This window comes from Syzygium oleosum, unplaced genomic scaffold, assembly GCF_021117445.2.
Source record: "Syzygium oleosum isolate NSW1041296 unplaced genomic scaffold, Sole_v2.1 Sole_v2.14, whole genome shotgun sequence".
Lineage (NCBI taxonomy): Eukaryota > Viridiplantae > Streptophyta > Magnoliopsida > Myrtales > Myrtaceae > Syzygium > Syzygium oleosum.
This window is the reverse complement of record NW_026607498.1, coordinates 7,247,443-7,267,440: the sequence shown is the minus strand read 5'-3', so window position 1 is coordinate 7,267,440 and position 19,998 is coordinate 7,247,443. Positions and strand designations below refer to the sequence as shown.

The 19,998-nt window shown below is 40.1% G+C and overlaps 1 protein-coding gene and 1 long non-coding RNA gene across 3 annotated transcripts; one reads left to right on the top strand and one right to left on the bottom strand.

Annotated features, from left to right (window-relative positions):
* The first annotated feature begins 9,305 nt into the window (after positions 1-9,305).
* LOC115691272 (protein CANDIDATE G-PROTEIN COUPLED RECEPTOR 7) lies at positions 9,306-10,971 on the top strand. The gene has a single exon (XM_030617870.2). The coding sequence runs from the start codon at positions 9,393-9,395 to the stop codon at positions 10,743-10,745; it is 1,353 nt and encodes a 450-aa protein (XP_030473730.2). The 5' UTR covers positions 9,306-9,392; the 3' UTR covers positions 10,746-10,971.
* A 3,923-nt stretch (positions 10,972-14,894) lies between these two features.
* Positions 14,895-16,849, bottom strand: LOC130139971 (uncharacterized). 2 transcript variants are annotated; one of them, XR_008817983.1, is made up of 3 exons: positions 16,539-16,840; positions 16,005-16,416; positions 14,895-15,817 (listed from the first exon to the last, which is right to left on the bottom strand). It is a non-coding gene; the product is annotated as an uncharacterized LOC130139971 (long non-coding RNA). The 2 variants fall into 2 exon arrangements; XR_008817984.1 differs by lacking the exon at positions 14,895-15,817 and having other exon boundaries at positions 16,091-16,416; positions 16,539-16,849.
* Between the last annotated feature and the right edge of the window lie 3,149 nt (positions 16,850-19,998).

Here is a 19,998-nt window from a genome sequence, read left to right as displayed (position 1 = left end):
CCCCGGATCATGCCAATGTCTCTCGAGATCTATGTGTTTTCTTTGCCGTATAACGATTCAACTAAGGAGTACATCGGGTGCGTTTGGTTAAACATTGCCAAAGCTCTTTGGGGCTCTAAAATGGTGTTTGGCAAATTTTTTGAAGAATTTTGATAAATGAAATTACATTTCCAAAGGCCTTTAAAAGCCTTTAACACAAGGCAGATCCAGATATGCTTTGGAATGCTGCATTTTCGGAATGCAAATACAATTTTTTTTCCTTTCGACTTTGCCCTCGCTTAACTTTCATAATTCCGGAAATATCTTCACCTTTTGCAACCTCATCAGTGAGGGTACAGAACGCCGGCGAGGCCAGATCTGGTTGCTAGCAAGTCACTCTGACGCGCGACGCCTAAGGTCACCTAAACTCAAGGGAGATTGGCCAACGGCTGACTTGGCCCGCCAGCCGCTGAGTTTCGCCCACAAATAATTTAAGAGTTTTTTTATTAAAAAAATTAGCAAAATTCCTTTACAAAGTTTAGTTTTTATAAAACGGCACTTAAGTCAAAGTTACTTCTTAATGTGTTTTTAAAATACAGCTTACATTTCGAAAAAAACACATTTTAGCCCAAAAGTCTTTGCATTTGTCCAAAAACATCCCTCAAAGCCAAACCAAACACACCCATAGTTCTCATAGTATATCAAAGTGTCTGCTGTCAAAGATTTTCGAGATTTCTGAGAAAGAATTTGTTCAGGGTTTCAGATGAGTTCCTTTTGTAAGGCGAGTGATGGACTAAGATTCGAGTGCGATGCCGAAGAGTTCTCTTAGAGCAAGTGCCAATGCAGTGATTGTACATCAATCAAAGATAAAAAAAAAAATTGTAGTAATCTTGAAGGGTTTCATTGTCTTGTGATGTGAACGATGGTTAACTTTCTTAGCTCGTTTATTTCTAGCGGATACAATCAACTTGTTAATAAGATTTGTCTTTTAATGTCACTCTCTTGATATATAACTATGCATGTGCTCTTACGATACATTTCTTTCTTCTTCGTTGCCGATATTAAAGTATCTTACATTGTTTTGTTTATGGGACTTCAATGGGTGTTATATTCATACGGTCTTCCTCCACCTATTGACTTTAAAATTTGGGTTGGACCCTTTGAAATGGTTTCAGAGTCAGATTTCGCCCCAACTTATTCCCCTTGTGAGACCCCTTGCCATTCTCGATCTCCCGCGTGAGTGGAGGATGAGTAGGGAGGAGCATCGTGGCCATCGGATCGCGTCTACAAGAGGACACGCGTTGTCCATCCATCAATCTTAGGGACAGAACACGGGAATAGTACCCCCGTCCCTTTCGATGGGTTTTATATCCATGTGCTCTTTGCCTATCTATTTATTTAAACTTTCGGGTTGGATTTTCTGTTCAACAAAATCTTAGCATCAAGAAACCTTGCAAGTTCTCCCGGAAACAATGATTTGCGAGGGACACGTTTGATTCGATCGGTTTATATCAGCTCTTAATTAGCTTAGGTACATCAACTCTTGAATGTGGTGTAGTTCCAATGGCTTAGACCGCTTGTTGCAGAACCCCGATTTGCCAAACATGAGGACAAATGTCATTGATGGTCGAATAAAGAGAGAGGTCTACGTCAACAGTATAGAGAGAGACGTGCATTTATTGGATGCATTCATGGACTCTCCCAAACCTCGTGTTTGGATTTATATTTGGCAATAGGAAGCGACCATCGCCCCGGCTTGGGATTTATATTGCCCCATCGGTATCAAGATGCTGATTGATTCTAGTTTTATTTTTTTGGTCTTTTGAGTTTGCATAATGTTTAGGTGGAAACTCTTTAACTTATCATAAATGCATGCATTTGGAAGATAAAATGCTTCTTTTACATGAGTATCATTTTCTTGTACTGTATGATATCGCTATATTTTTTTTTAGAGATTAAGGTAGAGCGAGTCCCTGAATTTTGCAATTGGGTGTCGTGACCTTCCCTTTGAGGGGAGGAGAAAATGGCTAATGGATTACTGGGCTCATACTTAACTCGACATTTCTCAAACCTATGCCAAACGCAATTTTCGGGTTCAATTTCAACATGCAAATTAATTCAATTAGGAGTTGCCACTAATCAGTTATTGGTGGAGATTAGAAACCCAAGTGAAGCGTGTGAGTGTACTAATGTACTTTTACGAATCAAAGATTCAATGGATTCCAAAACTTGATTACTCTAGATTACTCTAACGTACTTTTGGTACATTTTCTCTTTTATTTTCAAAAAATGTTTTGCAAGCAACTTTGCATAATTTAAACCTAGACACTAACATGTGAGGGGTCATCATGTGGATGCGCAATCATTAAATTAGCAATCAATAATTAAAGCATTAAATAGATAAATTGCTAGAAAGCAAAAACTCAAACACCACGGATTAATTAAAAACACTAAATATAATAAACCTAGCCTAACCACAGGTTTTTAGACAATTACCCAATTCTAAATTTTTTGGGCCTTTTTTAACTAAATAAATTTAATATGCAATCACTAAATGACATAGAAAATATGACATGGTATGAATGGTGACGTGGCGATGACGTGGCAATGACATGGCATACGATGATGACATGACAAGATGATGTGGCAAGGTGACATGGCATGATGATGTGGCATAATGACATGACATATAATGATGACGTGGTAAGATGACATGACATTGATGACATGGCAAATAGTGATGCACCATTAATACAATTAAATCTATATGATATGCACCTGTTATTTTTATGGTTTTTTTAATTAAAATTCGTAATAAATAAATAATAAAAATAAATTACCTAATGTGAAGGATTGTCTAACTCAAATTAGTAAAAAATTCAAAATAAACCCTATCCGAACTTAGAATCTTATCCTAACTAGCTAGATACTATATAAACTTGCAATCTAATCTAGATAACTATCCTAATCTATCAAGAAATAAATCAAGCAAATTGGAGAAGTGATAAGATAAGCTCAAAATCATAGAATATGTCCATTCAACTCAAATTAGGAACAAATAAACCGACAAGCCAATCTTAATGCCTAAAGATTGAATTACCGATTTCTGCGTAATCCATAACCCAATCTTAATACCCAAAGATCGAATTATCGATCTCGCGCATGTTTTAAATTAGGAAATTTTCCTAATTTGGTCACGTCTATAATCTCAGAATAATCAAATTAGATTGCGATAACATCAAAATAGACAATAATATATTGAATTCAAATTCGGTTTGGATAATTACCTAATTCAAAGATTCGTGAAGTACTCGGTCGTGGCCCCCTCTCTCTCCTTCTCTATGTGTGTTTTCTCTAGTGTGTTTCCAATGTGACCAACCTCCTTAATTGTGAAGACCTAACATGTATCTATAGTGAAAATCTAGGTCTAACTCTTATTAGTCGGGTTTATTTTCAGCCATATTGAAGAAGTAATGGACTCTATTAACATTAAGCTCAAATCTTTTTTATCAGTTCCTATTTCTAATGCAATCATCCGGGTTTAACCCAACTCATTAAGTTCAGAAACCCCCTTATCTAAGTAAATTTTGGCCAATATGATTCCCAGGGCTTGGCCAAACTTGATTCAATTAAGTTCAGAGCCTTTTATTTCAGTCCATCCACCGCCGGTCCAAATTAAATGCAATTTTCATAAGTTTATCAAATTACTACTAATGCAAATACTCCTAATAACTAAATGTAATGAATTATTTATTTATTTTTAGGGGCCGGGGTTGATCCTTAATTTTCCAATGCAATAAATTCCTAAATGAGTCGCCCAAAATTTAGGTGTCAAGATTGAGTTCTTAATTATATATTTATTATTGTCGTAGTTGGTCATTTCATTAAATTGAAAATGGAAACTTTGACGTGGACTGACACAATAGTGCCATGTCAATATTAATTGAAAATTTTACATTTATAAATTTCTTTGAAAAAAGTGAACCCTAAGACAAAGAAAAAGAAGGGGGGGGGGGGGGGGCGGGGCGGGCTCCAATGAGCTGTGGTTGCACGACCCCAAGGTAAGCGAAATCTAGCTTGGGCTCGTGCGACTCGAGCAGTCACTTGCCGTGTTCGCATAACCCCAGCTATCACCTAGCCATGGCGGATTTGCGCGACATTAGGCCTCTTTAGGGCGAGGACGCACAACCACAAGTTAGATCTTGTATGTCACAAGTCGCAAGTCATCTCTCCCCCTTGTCATCTCTTCTTTTCTTTTGCAGATTCCCTTGTTTCTAATTTATTTTAATTTTAATTTGTTTTTAAGTATTTTTACAATTGATGTAATTTAAAAAAAAAATGCAACGGCAACTTAACGGCAACTTTGTTCATAATTTTAACGGAGCAGGCCACTTGGACAAAAAAAATAGTCTATAGTCTAAGGACCCAATTGCACAGAAAAAATTCGAGAGATCAGATTGAACAATTTTAAAAATTTCAGGAACCTGTAGTGGTATTATCCCTTTACTCTTATATATTGAGTTGCATTTCCTCCAACCGGAGGAAACCTTTCAATTGGTGAGTCCCAAATATCGAAATTATTCGTATTTATTTTCGATCTGATTTTTATATGTATAATATTCATTATATAGACCCATCAATTAGAGGTAGAGATAGACAAAACATTAGCCTTTCTAAAATGGCCTCGAAAGTGCAAGAATTATCAAATTTCAATAGTACTTTCAAAGTTTCCTTCTTGGATAAGTGCATTGAAAGTCCTAAAACTTATCATGAAAGTGCAATCAAACCCTAAAACTTCACAAATTGGTCCAATCAAGTCATTCAGTTAAATGCACTTTTCGAAAGTTTTAGAACTCTATTGCACTTTCGTGACAAGTTTTGAGACTTGATTGCACTTTTTAAAAGTTTTAAAACTAAATTTCACTTTCGTAATAAGTTTTAGAACTTTCGGTACACTTATTATTCTCTTCTTCTTTTTTCGCGTGTGTGTTGCTCGTGCTTGTAGTCACGTGCACTTGGGAATGGTGATAAATTTTGGGGCCCTAGGATATTATTAAACCAGGACAACAAAAATTGCAACTGATAGACTATAAATTTCTGCTGACCAAAAAAAAAAGACTATAAATTTCCGACGGTGGAAATTCACGAATGACTATTAAAAAAAAAGGAAGAAGAACAAGTTTTGAGGAACATGATTACACCGCGAGGATCAAATCAAAGCGAAGTCCACGGGGAATTGAATGTTCTCATGAATTCGGCAATAAATTACTTGACCGAGGCATCATGATGCGATAGGCATTTGAAATTTTGCCGTTTTGATAGGTTATGTCATATGTATGTAGTTGGGCCTCATTATGATACATCCCTAGGTTTAGTCTCTATCTATCTAAGTACAAGATTTCACAAGTAATTCCTAATTTGACTTGCACGTGAAAAGGATTGTTGAAATATTCCTCTCCCTCCCTCCCTCCTCCCCAACCACCTACCCATGGCTATTGCACCACCGCTATGTTCCCTTTGTCACCGTGTCGATGCCATCTTCAATGCTCGACCTCTCACGTCCACCGACGTCTCCACCGTGTGCCCCATTGCCACACTCCAAGCCAATACCATGTCACGGGCTCCATAGAGAGAGAGAGAGAGGAACTCGGGTTTTCTTTTTCTCGTATCATTGTAGATTCTTATTAAAGCCTATAGGTCTTAGGCTTGGTTGGAGGAAAATATACATCACCCAATCCAAAATGTGCATGCATGCATGGACACAACTATATTGAATCAAATCAAATGAAATCGCATGAAAAATAAGGCAGTGGACACTGAGGTAACAGGAGGAACAAACATAATTGAAATCCACAGCAAGCGTCCAACAGTGTGCAGCAGCAACCAAACGTTTCTCTTCTATAAACACAATGATGTTAAGGAAGGAGATTCTCCCAAATTTCACCGCACATTAATATCCGCAACCACAAATTTCAGAGGCAACAAAAGTCAACGCCGTGTGTTCATTGGTTTCTAATCAAGTAAAGAAACAAGTCAAACAACAGCCAGATGTCTCTTCTTCTCTCTCTCTCTGTATTGAGCCACCAGATTTCTCACCCAGTGACATTTTCTCTCTTCAGTGCCACCGTCTGTTCTTGAGCTCCACGTGTGAGAAAGAAGCTGAACCGATGGAAGTCTCAAGGTTTGACCTCTCCCCCTAACAAAGTCATCATTACTTCGTCAGAATTGTTCCATCCCGAGGCATCATCACGATCGCAGCATAAAAACTTGAAATTTTTCAATTTGGATTTCGCCATACATGGGTTCAACATTCAATTTCACCGGTTTCAAGAGTGACAAAAAGAAGAGAGAGAGAGAGAGAAAGAACTTCTTGAGGGGTTGACTCCCATTGAATGAAGCAGCAATACCAGATAAGCTATGGCCAAGCTGTGTGTGAGGTTCTTGAGCAGATGCCACCGTTTAAGGTTGGGTTTATCTTTTTTCTGGTCTGCATCGCCCAACAGGATGATGGGGTTTTTATGTATAGCATAGAAAATCTTATCTTTTGAATATGTCAGAATTCAGAAGCGGAATTTAATGAAGACCGTTCTAGTATGAGCTGTGTTGTCATATGGACATGTTAGAGAGAGAGAGAGAGAGAGACCCTCTGTTTCTTCTTTTTACTCTGATTGCATCATGTGGTGGTTAGCAATTGGCAATGGCAAACTGTCTGCAACTATGATTTTCAAGCTTTGGAAAAAAAAAAGATTTTAGAAAATGAAACACAATTGATGATTTTTCCAAAAAAAAAAAAAAAAGGTTAAAAAATTGAGGGTTTTTAAGGTATATGTCTGTGGCGCTTGTTAGGCTTAATTGCTTTGATCCATATGATGTGAGGGTATAAATTCTCATATCAAGCACATACTACGTTTGTGCTTTTTTTTGCCATAGTGATAGATAGATTTCTTGGATTTTGTCGTGTTAAGAAAATATTCACAACGACGAGATGCGGAAAATTGAGCAGTTGAGGACCGACAATAAACTTTACATGGTCCAAAACCTGACTCGGTTCTGTGAATAATTACCGATGCAAAATCTAAATCAGGAGAGACAAGAAACTTCACAAAATCTTAGCTAAAAAGTCTTGCAGTCGCCATATATACAATACTCGAATTAATGAACTTTGCACTTGATGTGGGCAACATCTGAGTGCACCTAATTGCTACGAGCGTAATGCATATTGGTAATCTACATGGAGCTCGTCAGATTTGGCACCTTTGGGGGTATTGTGATCGGATGAACCGGATACATCTAATAGCTTCCCGCACCTAATGGCAAACCTCAACATGAGCCTACCCAGTGCTCCGGCTCCACCGGGCTAGAAAGCCCAAAACAGGCATATCCGGGCTCGGACTACGCTTGGCCCGACTCGATAGGTCGAATCAAGTCCCCAATGTATTTATTTATCATACAAATTTCTTTACCTTGCAACTCGGACATCTACATTTGAAACTCTTGTGGGGCTAAAAGGTCCTCGGATAACTCCTCACAAAGAGATCCGATCAGAGGCCCAAAGCTGAAGAGCAAAGCCCATTCAACTGGCCCTCCTCAAACCCATGGGCCTCGGCCTATTTACCAGAATGTAATTGCAATGGGCCCAATAAAATGCAATTCAACTCGATGGACTTTAAGGCCCATTTGTTCTTCTATATTTGCTGTTCTTACTCCCTCTTTACCAGATCTTGTCGTCCTTTTTTTTTTTTTTAAACCAAGCGATGAATTAGGAAAAAGTCCCCGGTAAAAATCGGTGAAACTAACCCCCAGGCTTGAGGGACAGAGGTAAATTACATATAGATGCGCAAGACACGCTGAAAAAAACATTGGAGGTCTAGCCGGCCTCGCCTAACATGAAACGGGACATATATGCAGCCTCGCTCGTGCACACCCCGAGCGATGTGTGACTTTGTCTTTGCCCGGACGATTTCCTCGTATCGTCCTCGACCCTATTAGAAAAGGTTCGTATCCATCATTGGCTCTCGAGGGAAAATGGAGTTTACCTCCATGAGAAAATAATAATAATAATAATAAATAAATAAATCCGACCCCGCCAATCTTTAATAAAGATATGTATAATTGCAAGACTCGCAACAGATGAAGTAGATGCCACTCTATAACAATATGCTACTCCGCATTATCTCCTTATGATACGAGCGTATCCGAATTTATCTTTTTCTTGGTTCGGATAATTTCAAAGAACATACGGGATCACTCCGTTTTACGTGAATCGAGTAAAGGTTCCTCACGCCGAGCGACAAGTTCGACACTCTCTGCTGTCCTGAATGGAAGGCGCAAGTGATTTGCCGCATGACCCCTAGGTTTAACCTTCGTCGAGGGACGCTAATTTACGTTATGAACCGCTAATTCACACCGTCTTCTTCTAACCCCCACGAATGTACCGTTGTCGCCGTCGTCTCGATACGCAATAGTCAACAACCCGAAAAAAAAAACAAAAAAAGAAAGAAATAAGTAAATAATCCAACGTTACGCAAAACGGGACTAAATTCTCGATTAATTTAAAACCTACCATTGACCCTCGTCTTGTTGTCCATGATCGGGACAGTAATTAAGGACAAGATTAGCGACCTAATACGGCCTTAATCTTAACCATTAAGTCGGATATCAATCCAAGTTTAACTCGGGATTCTTAATGCGCCTACGACAGCTCGGTCCCCCCGGTGACGTCACTCCCCTCCTCCTTCTCTTTTATTTCGTCGTGAAATGACGAAAGAGGGGCGCCCGAGGCTTCCCTTCCGAGTCCCCTTCCAGGGTCGGTCGTCGACGAATCGGCCTCGCGGGAAATCCCGAAATCGCCCTTCCCTCCGCCGCGCCGCGGTGCCGCGCAGGACCGTGATTCCGACAAATCCGCGTGCCCAAGACAGTAAATTCGCCAGGTGGATGCCGAAACTTCCAAGTCGTCGCCCCCCCCCCCTCCCGCGAACTGAAAAGTCGTCACTGAGAAACTCTGCCTTTTCCTTTTTAAAATTCTCTTAATTTTTTTAATGAACAAGTGCGCCGTAAAAACTAGCTGCGAAAATGCAATCGAGCCCCGAAACTTTAAAAAAAAAAGTACAATGAAGCCCCTAAAATTTTCAAAATGCCCAATCGAGTCCCGAAATTTCCAAAATCCGTTATCAACGAAAGGGCTCGATTGTACTGATTTGATAAGCTTTGAGATTTTTGGTGAACTAATTTCGATTTTTAATTAATTGTTTCCTTTTTGGTGGTACACGGAATAAAACCCAAAGTCGTCTCCTCCTCCTCACGCCATTCCATCCCCTCCCTCTCTCTCTCTCACTGCGTTTTGGTGGTTCGTCCCCGAATCAGATCGCAGACCTCTCCGATCTCGAGATCCGCCGCCGCCGCCGCCGCCGGCCATGGCGATCCCCGGCACCCCCCTCCTCCTCCGCCTCCTCCTCCCGCCGATCCTCTTCGTCGTCCTCGTCCTCCTCGCCTCGGCCGCCGTCGCGGAGATCCGGTTCTTCGAGATCCGATCCGACGGCCAGCCCACCATCCCGCTCGACGAGTTCGGGTTCACCCACCGGGGCCGCCTCGAGCTCAACGTCTCCGGCGTCTCGCTGCCGATGAAGCCGCGCCCCCCGGGCCCCGCCGAGCTCGCCGGCGTCGGGTTCTTCCTCTGCACCGGGGACTCCTGGTTGAACGTGCGGAAGCAGCTGGAGGAGGGGGAGATCGCCTGCGCCCTCCAGTCCGACTACGTCAAGCGCGTCCTCACCTTCGACAAGCTGGGCACGCGGACGAGCGCCGGCGCCGAGTTCACGCTGGACGACTCCAACCAGTACACGCTCGTGTTCGCCAACTGCCTCCAGCAGCAGCAGCTCCGCGTGTCCATGGACGTCCGCTCCGCCATGTACAACCTCGACGGGAAGAGCGGCCGGAAGGACTACCTCTCCGCGGGCAAGACCGTCCTCCCCTGGGTTTACTTCCTCTTCTCGCTGATCTACTTCGTGCTCGCCGGCCTCTGGGTCTACGTCCTGCATAAGAAACGGTTGACCGTGTTTAAGATCCATTTCTTCATGCTGGCGGTCGTGCTGTTGAAGGGTTTGAATTTGCTGTGTGAGGCGGAGGATAAGTGGATCATTAAGCGGACGGGGACTGCGCATGGCTGGGATGTGCTGTTCTATATATTCAGCTTCTTGAAGGGGATCACCCTCTTCACTTTGATCGTGTTGATCGGTACCGGGTGGTCCTTTTTGAAGCCTTACCTGCAGGACAAGGAGAAGAAGGTTCTGATGATCGTTATCCCGCTCCAGGTTGTTGCGAATATCGCCCAGGTGGTGCTCGACGAGACCGGGCCTTTCGGTCAGGAGTCGCTCACCTGGAAGCAGGTGTTTTTGCTGGTCGATGTGGTGTGCTGTTGTGCGGTTCTGTTCCCAATTGTCTGGTCGATTAAGAACTTGCGTGAGGCTGCGCGAACTGATGGGAAGGCGGCGGTGAACTTGATGAAGTTGACCCTGTTTAGGCAGTATTATATTGTGGTTATATGCTATATCTACTTCACGCGCGTAGTGGTGTATGCGCTGGAGACCATTACTTCGTATAAGTATCTCTGGACGAGCGTGGTGGCCGCGGAGTTGGCGACGCTGGCATTCTATGTGTTTACTGGGTACAAGTTCAGGCCCGAGGCTCATAATCCTTATTTCGCTATTGACGATGAGGAAGAAGAGGCGGCAGCTGAAGCTTTGAAGCTTGAAGACGAGTTTGAATTGTAAGCGACGGATTAAGGGCTTTGGAATTGGAAGTGGTGAAGCAGCTGGCATAGTGGTCGGTTCGGGATATTTGAGGTAGAATCTTAAGCATTGTGATTATTTCATAGTCTAAACCATATTAGGCATGCCTGTGTAACAACAATGTGTTTTTTTTTTTTTCGCGTTTTGCTGGTTCCATACTTGTAAGATGGTACATACTGTCAAATATACATCTGCCCTCTGGATGATATTTGTAAGTCGCAATACTAAATTTTGCAATAATTTTGTGGAGGGATTATGTGCATTTCTTCTTTGCTCAGTACCTTCCATTTTCTTAACTTCTGTTTGGAAAATTGATTATGATAATGCTTCATGCATGAATTGTGCCCCCTGCTCTGTGACTAGTAGTTTTTAAGTTCCATTATCTGAACTAGTCCTGGAAGTGAGGATTTATTTACTGGGCGATGAACCTGGTTTAACTCGTTCTTGATATCTACAGAACGTTTGAAATTAACAACAACAGCCTATATTCAATCTTAGAATTAACAATTGCTTATTTCTTAAAAGGCGTAGAGCATGTTTTCTTTTGTTCCAAGGCATAGAGCATTTGACTAGCACTTCTTTTAGGGAACTTTTCGAGCTTACGTTTTTAGTGTTGCTTGGCTTTGCCAAGGGTCGACTGATTTTGGTTTAACTTAAACACATGATAAGGCTATAGTGCCAAACAAATTAGTCTTTCGTCCCTATTGATAGCATAATTCCTACTTCACCTTGTTTAGTTAGTTTTAGACATCCAAGTGAAAAATCAATGGTGTCGGTATCTTATTAGTATAGAAACAGGTGTCTTTTGTCGTTGAAACCATAACACTGAGCCTTTTCCGTGGCCGTAGGAAAACTCAGAAGCTTGAGTTGTATCCAGATATCAGAACTACTTGATTTAAGTAATATGCCAATGTTATTGTTATGATGTCGGTGACAAAAGATGGGCAAGTGGAACTTGGTCTTCATAGAGGTTAGACTGAGTGGTTTATCTGTACTTTTCTCAGAAAATCATATCCTTGTGGTAATTACTCTGTACAATGGGTTCTATTTGGTGCTCGGTGTGTGAGAACTCTTTATTAGATTGTTTTGTTTTTTCAACAACGACCACTGAGGAAAATCACTGACACATACTGAATTCACCTCTAAACAAGCTTATAGTTACATTCTCTGTCAATTGGATGAGATCAATCTATATCCTAAACCTTTTTTCCGGACATGCATAGGACATCTCGTCGTCTCTGAAGAACTAAACCTGATGGTGGGCGATTCTTTTTTCCGGCTAGAAACAAGTGTAAATTTCATTTCTAAATATCAGGTGCATCATGGAGGTTTCGTATTCACATCAATGACTTTGTGGTTTGCGGTTTTTACATGGTTTCGGTGCTGAGTTTGCGATCTTATCCTCATCTGGTCTCCGCATTGCGCTTGTTGAAGAAATTAGACACATATTCACGAGTTGATAACTTTTCATTTCGTCCGTGCCTGTGGTAATTACTTCTCTCTCATTCCATCGCTACGGGATCTTCCTTCCTATCGTAAGCAGATAAAGGTCGTGACTTGATTCCTTCCTCCACTCCTTTTGTATTTAAACTTAGACTTTGCATTGTTTTTTCCCCTCCTATTGGTTGGGTGAGAGATGGGAAGAGGTTATTTGTCCTATAGTTTTCGGTGTTGTCAAGGATGATGTGCAGGAGATGAGGGAACCGTCATAAGTTCTGATATATAGGAGTACTTTTGTGATTAGTAGTTTTCACTTGGATTGTTAGTCGTAATCAGCGGGCGATGGTCAATTGGTCATGTTCAGGGATGATGGGCACCAGTTGGTTTTGTGATTTGTAGTGTTTACCTCCAAATTTCGAAGTTTCGATTGTGATCTCGAGTTTTCTTTTGTTGATGGTGCTGTGTCTATGCTAGGGATGGCGGGGATTAGGATGTGGTCAAAGCTGCTTTTCCCTCTTTTCGTTTGTCAAAACTTGGTGCTCTCTTCCTTCGTTTCCATAGCGTTTCTATGCTTTGACGGGCAAGCCACAACCTTTCGGTGTGAGATAGCTTTCTTTCTCTCACTATGGCTATTTTCTGTTGGGAAAATATTAGATGATATGGAAAATAAGAAATTGATGGAAATCTGTTGAAAAAGATGAGAAAATAAGTTGACTGTTTGAGGCGTGCAAGTACTCTTTCTTAAGGATAAATTTGCTCCTCGGAGTGCGATAGGCTTTAGCGACTATTCTTCTAAGATACGACGGACACTCTTGTTTATTTAGCATAGAATAATAGACGGAACAAGAATGTTATATGTATAATCCAGTAAGAAAATGAAAGATATGTAAAGAAAAACAAAAATATCATGCATGGCTTTTCAATTATGTTTAGAGTAATAATTTGTAGTAAAAAGGAAGGGAGCCATTTTCCATCATCAATTCTTGCTTCTAATTGAAAAACGTTGCAAATACGTTGCAAATTGATAATAGTCGAGACCGTTACAAAACCATTATAAACGTTACAAAATCGTTAGAATTTAATGACGGTAAAAAATCGTTATAAAAACAATAACTTTCAATATATTATAACTTATTGTATTATGCAATAATTCCCCATATATTTCAAAAGGTTTTGAAAAGAAATGAAAGACTAATGCTGAGTTATTGGAGAGTAATGCATCGGATCGGGTGCTTGTTAGGCTACGAACCAGACCTACAGGCTAGAAATAATGAAATATACTTCACGAAATCATTGGTGAAGTTTGAAATTTCTATGAACCAAGAATTTCTTTTTATGAATTATAATTTTCACCAATCCCACAAATTTTGTTGTTCAACGCGGCTGTATAGGCCATGCGAGTGCTCGGTTTATAATTCTCACAGGAGCGGCCCCACTCTACACTTATATAGATGATTCCATCAAGTGATAGGTTAATACACCACAAATAATGGTTATGGAATTTGTTAAGAGCTTAGCTCAGCCTCTTTTTCATTGCAGTCTTGCACTATTCTTACTTTAGGAGAGATGAAAATTTTTAATATTGCATCACTAGATCAATAAATGACTTGTTAGTACCCATACGAATCTAATTCATAGGATCGACAATCACATAGGTTGGGTTGCCATCAGACTTAAGTCACTTTCCCCTCGATGTATGGTCAAAAGATGTGCCAAAGTCACTTCTGACTTTACATAATCGATGGACTTGATTCCATCTTCTAGCAATTGATTTACCACGTCACGTCTCAATAAAACGTCTCTTTTTACCATTAAAAATTTCATTTTTTACAATTGCTATTGTCGCTTTACAATGGCTATTATCACTTGGCAATCACAATGTATAGACACAAAAGGTGTCGGTTTCATTCTCTTTTCTCAAAAAATTGTCAAAATATATATTTTCTTCTTCTTCCCCTATTAGAGCGTAGAAGGATCAGCATTTTGTTTGTATGTATATGCCTGGTAACACCTGAGCACTCATTCTTTCATATTGGCCATAACATCGGCTTTGGAAATGACCGCAGTAATTACTTCATTAGATCATTTGCGTCAACCAAAGTTGACATTTGGTTTAGCAGGATTGTCCTTTTCTCCATTATTTTTGTTTTAGTAGATTTCCAAGTTACAACATCTCCACCAAGGGTGAACACGTATCCTATAGTTGATTTTGTCTTATCTGAATTTGAGATCCAGGTAGCATCATTTCATCCTTCTAATACAGCAGGAAATTCACTATATAAAATGCCACAGTTTTATATTTACATGGCTGCAAAATCACAGCTCTAAAGTCCATTTTTGACCTTCATATCTTTCTTTTTGGTCCACACTTGTTTACTCATTCGGTCTTACGTTCACACATACATAACATAACACTCTATTCTCATACAACAATTTACATGATAGCGCATTTCACAAGTTATACATACACACGTAGGTAGAATCAATTGCAACATCACGCCAACATTTTCACTTTTTTCACGCCTTCAATCTACACTTATAGTTCGTTCACTCTCAACATCTTCAGATCTCATACACTAACATCAGAGGCATGCGAACAATGAACATGCATAAAATGAATCATAATTCACAATTTAGCGTATTAGCACGAACGCATACACTATGAATACAATGTATGACACTCACGCAAAATACATGTAGTTCCTCACTTTGATATATGCCCCTACTTAACTCGTTCACATCAATTACACAAAATTGTTGCAAATGGAATGACCGCTAATCAAAGTCAAGTTATGGTAGAACATAATCACGATCATCAATATAAGCTTTGTTCCAGTGAGTATTGACCGTAGGTTCATAAGTTTGAGTCAAATAATGGATGTAAAAAAACAAGAACACGCCAATTCCCCGCCATGGATCTCATGGCCAATATTGAAGTGAAAATTACTGAACCAATGAGGCAAGTTCATTACATACCAATCAAAACTGAAACATATGAGATATAAACTGACGCTCAGGAATTTTATCAAACAGATGATAGGTATCCCGGCCAAGGAATCTAGATGCAATGGGGACACGAGGATTCACAGCCAATATGAAACAAAACAACAAAGCACATTCAAGATTCTTCAGATAGCCTCAGGTGAGATCAATTTTCACGACAACAGAATTAAGAGCTCTCAGCCTTCACCTTGCTAAAACAGAGTATAAGGAATTCACTCGGAATAGCGTGAGTAACAACTGATGAGCAGCAAATGCGTACAACTATCCACGAAGGTATGACACCCCAATCAATAGACCAATCTTAACACTAAAAATTTTCAAGGTTTTCCAAGGATAGCTTTGTAAAACTCAAGCTTTTCATTAGTCACAGGTCAAGAAACATATTTCTAATTCAGTAGAAAGTAAGAAATTAGTAACACACATGCTATTGGGAAAAACCCTAGACATCTCCCCAAGGTCAAATGGGGCCTGGACATGCAATTTATAAACTCTTTACCTTCAAGCATAGTTACAAAAGCCCATTAAGCTTTCCTTATACATCTTCAGCCATCAGTAATGAAACGAAAAGATTATTGACTTAAGTAAGAGTAACAATGTATTTTACCACTCGCCTGGGTGGCGCTGCTGGAGCGCGCACTCTTCCTCTCGCAAAAGGTTGAGTGTTCGAGTCCCGAATACTGCACGTGTGTGGTGGCTAGCACGTGTCGCGCCCAGGGTTTACTCCCCGGCTGTCGGTCGTGCGGGGTTCCCTGAGTTATCAAAAAAAAAAAAAAAAAAACAATGTATTTCAATGACGACACAATTCAAATGAGATATTTATTTGAGGAATTATGAATTTGTTACGAGGCTGTTTAACAACCTCCTCTATCCAGCAAGATCTAAGAAGATAAATGTAACATAAAATTTAAAATTTGATATGAACAGGACAATGAGTCATCTGCTTGTGAACCCGAATAGAGATGGTATAGATTGAGGAACGTAGATATGGACATTGCAGAGGCCTTTGCGGACGAGAGCTTTGACGAGGTTAAGCGAGGCCGAGGAACTCGATTCTGTTTGTTGGTGAACAGGACAATTGGCTCCGAGCAATCGTCAGTGTTAGCACTGCCCGGGACGAAGTCCGAATTGGAAGGCTCAATCGGCTAGGCGGAATCACCAAAATCATCCTCCTTGCGGTGAGAGAAGACTTGCTGGAGATTGATAACTAGGTCTTAAGGCAATAAAGTATCCTTAAGATTGCTGGAAATATTTAAATAATACGAAAAATAAGGATTCATGGAAATTTGTTGGAACAGAAGAAAATAAAATTAACTGTCTGAGGCATGTAAGTACCGTCCTTAAAGATAATTTCGCCCTTCGGAGTACAAAACTCGATGCAATAGGCTCCAATGGCTATCATCCTGAAATATAACAGAAAGAATAACTTACGTGTATAACCCATCAAAGAAAGAAGAGACATATAAAGAGAAACAAGAATATTTTTCAAAACTTACTGAAATATACAATATTATCTTCCAAAGATAACCAAAGAACCTCCATTGAGTCGATAGAGGTCGTCTCTCGTACATAGCGCACTGCCCTAGCTTCCCCGATGGGGCAATGACTTGGTCAATACCGTGCGCAGATACTCCTGCTCCCTCTGGTTTTCCTCGTCATGTTCTGCACGCATGGTTGCACAGAAAAGCCCCCCAAATGCCCCCTCCGGAGATGGTCTGGTTTTGCTCTGGCTTGAGGAAACTGCTGAACGATTCAAGCTGACGTCTTTAGCTTTTATAGTAATTACAATGCACAATAGTTCAAGTTCACGGATGATGTTGCTCCTAAATATATGAAGCTATTCTCTTGAAAACTTCAGGCTCAGGCAGAGTAAAGCTTTTAATGTATGCGGTAGAGCTTTTGCTCATACAATGATGCTTCCGTTAACTGTGATCTTCTGCTTCGGCTGCGCGAAGCATGTGTTTAATCACGTGCTCGGCCTTCTAAGCCGCGATCCGGACTTCGTGAAATTTCTTGTCTAACCGGAGCTGAAATTGGTTATGTTCCATCTGCTATCAAGCATTAGGGCCACCTCCGACTTTAGCAGAAAAGAAAATATTCGGACCTCTAGATTCACTCCCGTGATCGGGAAGATTCTTGCACGGACTCTCGGGTCCATACACACTGTAACATAATCCCAATCTCTAATTCACACGAGCCTCAACTCGCCTCAACTCACCTCACCTCACCATCTTTAACGATTGTAAATGTTGACCCTCCCTACGGTCGTATTGACTATCAATCTCGTCGTCATGTTTGTCCGTTTAGTGCTCCGATCATGTTCCTATTTCAATCATCTTCCAACTAACAAATCAATACTTCCAAGGAAAGACCTCTTATCAGTCGAAAGATGGATTCTATGATCCCCAAATAGTAAAATCTCTTGTAGCTGATTAATGCACTTTCTATTTGTTTTTTTTCCAACTGAGCTCTCGCATTTTGGTGAAGTCACTATACTATGGTTTTCCCGTGTCATGCTTGTTTTTGGGCATGTGGAAGCACATGATCCGCTTCAATATAGAAGACCTTAAGACCTCGGATTCCTCCCCTTTTTGTGTGGCGCCATCATGGGTGTCCTCGAGGGAAAAAAGCTTGCATCCGCATGTGAGCATGACAATCTTTTTTTAATTTTTTGCTTGCGGCCATTTAATTTTTGCAACCCCTAAAGTTTGAGACAATTTTCTAAGTCGCACGACCCTCCTCACCAGATGGGAAATTGCAAAAAGTATGTAATTTACTCATATGCATATATACACACGCACGACACTTAATGTTCGTAAATGGGTTTTCTAATGTTGTGGCGATTTTCTCTAACGTGGTTGTAACAATGATTTTCCTTTTTTTCTTATTTCGAAGTAAAATACTTTCTCGTCCCGTCATCCTCATTTTCTTTTCGGTCAATATTCTGAATAGAATGGAGAGGTAGCTCTCAAAAGTTCTTGAAAATAGAGCTTCGGTATGATGTCGGAGACATCGAAATGATGGATTTCGGTGTATCGTCGCACCGAAAGCAAGAACATTACCTAAGTCTAGCCTGAATAATTGACCTAATAACTCTTGCAAGGTAAGATACATAAGCTTGGCTGAGGTTCACCGGCCCGGCCGGTGCCACCGATCTATTCATTTTCCCCCTAGGGTCCACTAGTAATTGCATAATTATTTCTATATGCCCCTCAAAGTCACTAAAATAATGGAAAAATAAGTAGATTTAAAAAGGAAAAGGAATAGAACAATAAATACGGCCATTTTTTTTATATTATGGTGGGGGAATGTGGCAGCAGACGATTGTAGGGTCCTCCATGTTCGCCCGGAGGGTCCTTCGTCTTGTCAACTTTTCTTTTTCTTTTTTGAGGAATTCTACACTTTTGAGTTGGATATTTAATGCATTTGTTTTGGGCAACCTTTTAAAACCTCTTCACTAGTATAGCTCGTTGGAATTTTTCTATTGCACTCGTTTTGGGTGGAGCGATTAGAAAGGAAATCAACTTCTTCGAATACGGAAAAGAAAAGAATGGATTTGAAGGAATTGAGTTGTAATATTATTTGGCTACTAACAAGGGAAAAGAAAGAAACGAATGCATCATGCCATAAATACCGTTTAGTACTTATGATTAGTTGTAAAATAAGGGTATAAGCGAGAAATACGAATATATTTGTTTTTAAATATACAATCCTTCCTAATCTTTCTATATTTAGAGAGATTGAAAAGAATTTATAACGTAAATAAAATTGACCAGAACATCCCATCTAATTTTTCCTAGCCCCTTCTAATCCTTTTCCTCTATCGTTTAGTACTTATGATTAGTTGTAAAATAAGGGTATAAGCGAGAAATACGAATATATTTGTTTTTTAATATACAATCCTTCCAAATCTTTCTATATTTGGAAAGATCGAAAAGGATTTATACGTAAATAAAATTGACCGGATCATCCCATCTAATTTTTCCTAGCCCCTTCTAGTCCTTTTCCTCTATCTCTTTCCCTCCGTTCAAACATGATATTGTTTATAAACCCTTTCACTTCCCTCCTAATCTCTTGCAACAAACGAAGTGTTGGGATTGGAAAATTATTGAGCACAACTTTTCATGAATAAGTCGACTACAACTCATTGGAAGATTGGTGAGTTTGTCAATTTTTTCAATTAAATAACCAAAGTGTTGAACAACACACATGATGAATCACTTGGAAGTAACGTATCAAATGAAAGACACAAAACATAAAAAAAAATTACGATATTTGGATGGATGGCCCGCTCAAACCAAACCGCACCTTCAATTTCGATCCGTTTGGATTTGGTTCAACGATTTCGAAATCCGAATTGCTCACCCTTGACTAGCACTGAGCAACCCTTCTCATTCAACCAAGGACTAGGGCTTAAATTCTCTGTTGACCACGCAACTTAATGCTTTGCTGAAGAGATCGGCACATAATAATATTGCTTCCTATGCAATAAATGATGGCCAGAGAAGGGAACCTCCGAACACTAGTGTCGGTCCCGCAGGAAAAATTAGGTGCACCCCTATCTTATAGGTGAAGTGGGGGCACACATTATTCTCAATTGATTTGACTAGAGAGCACGTCGCTGATGCATGTGTTGGGAAAATAAATATATTATTATCCTCTCCCAAGGTTAGAAAATATAGAAACCCTTGAATTGAGAGGGAATCCAAGTTGACAGCAAACCGAGATACAAAATGCCATGTTATTAGCGTTTACTTAATAAAATAAGTATTTTCATTGTTATGTGTTCAGTGTC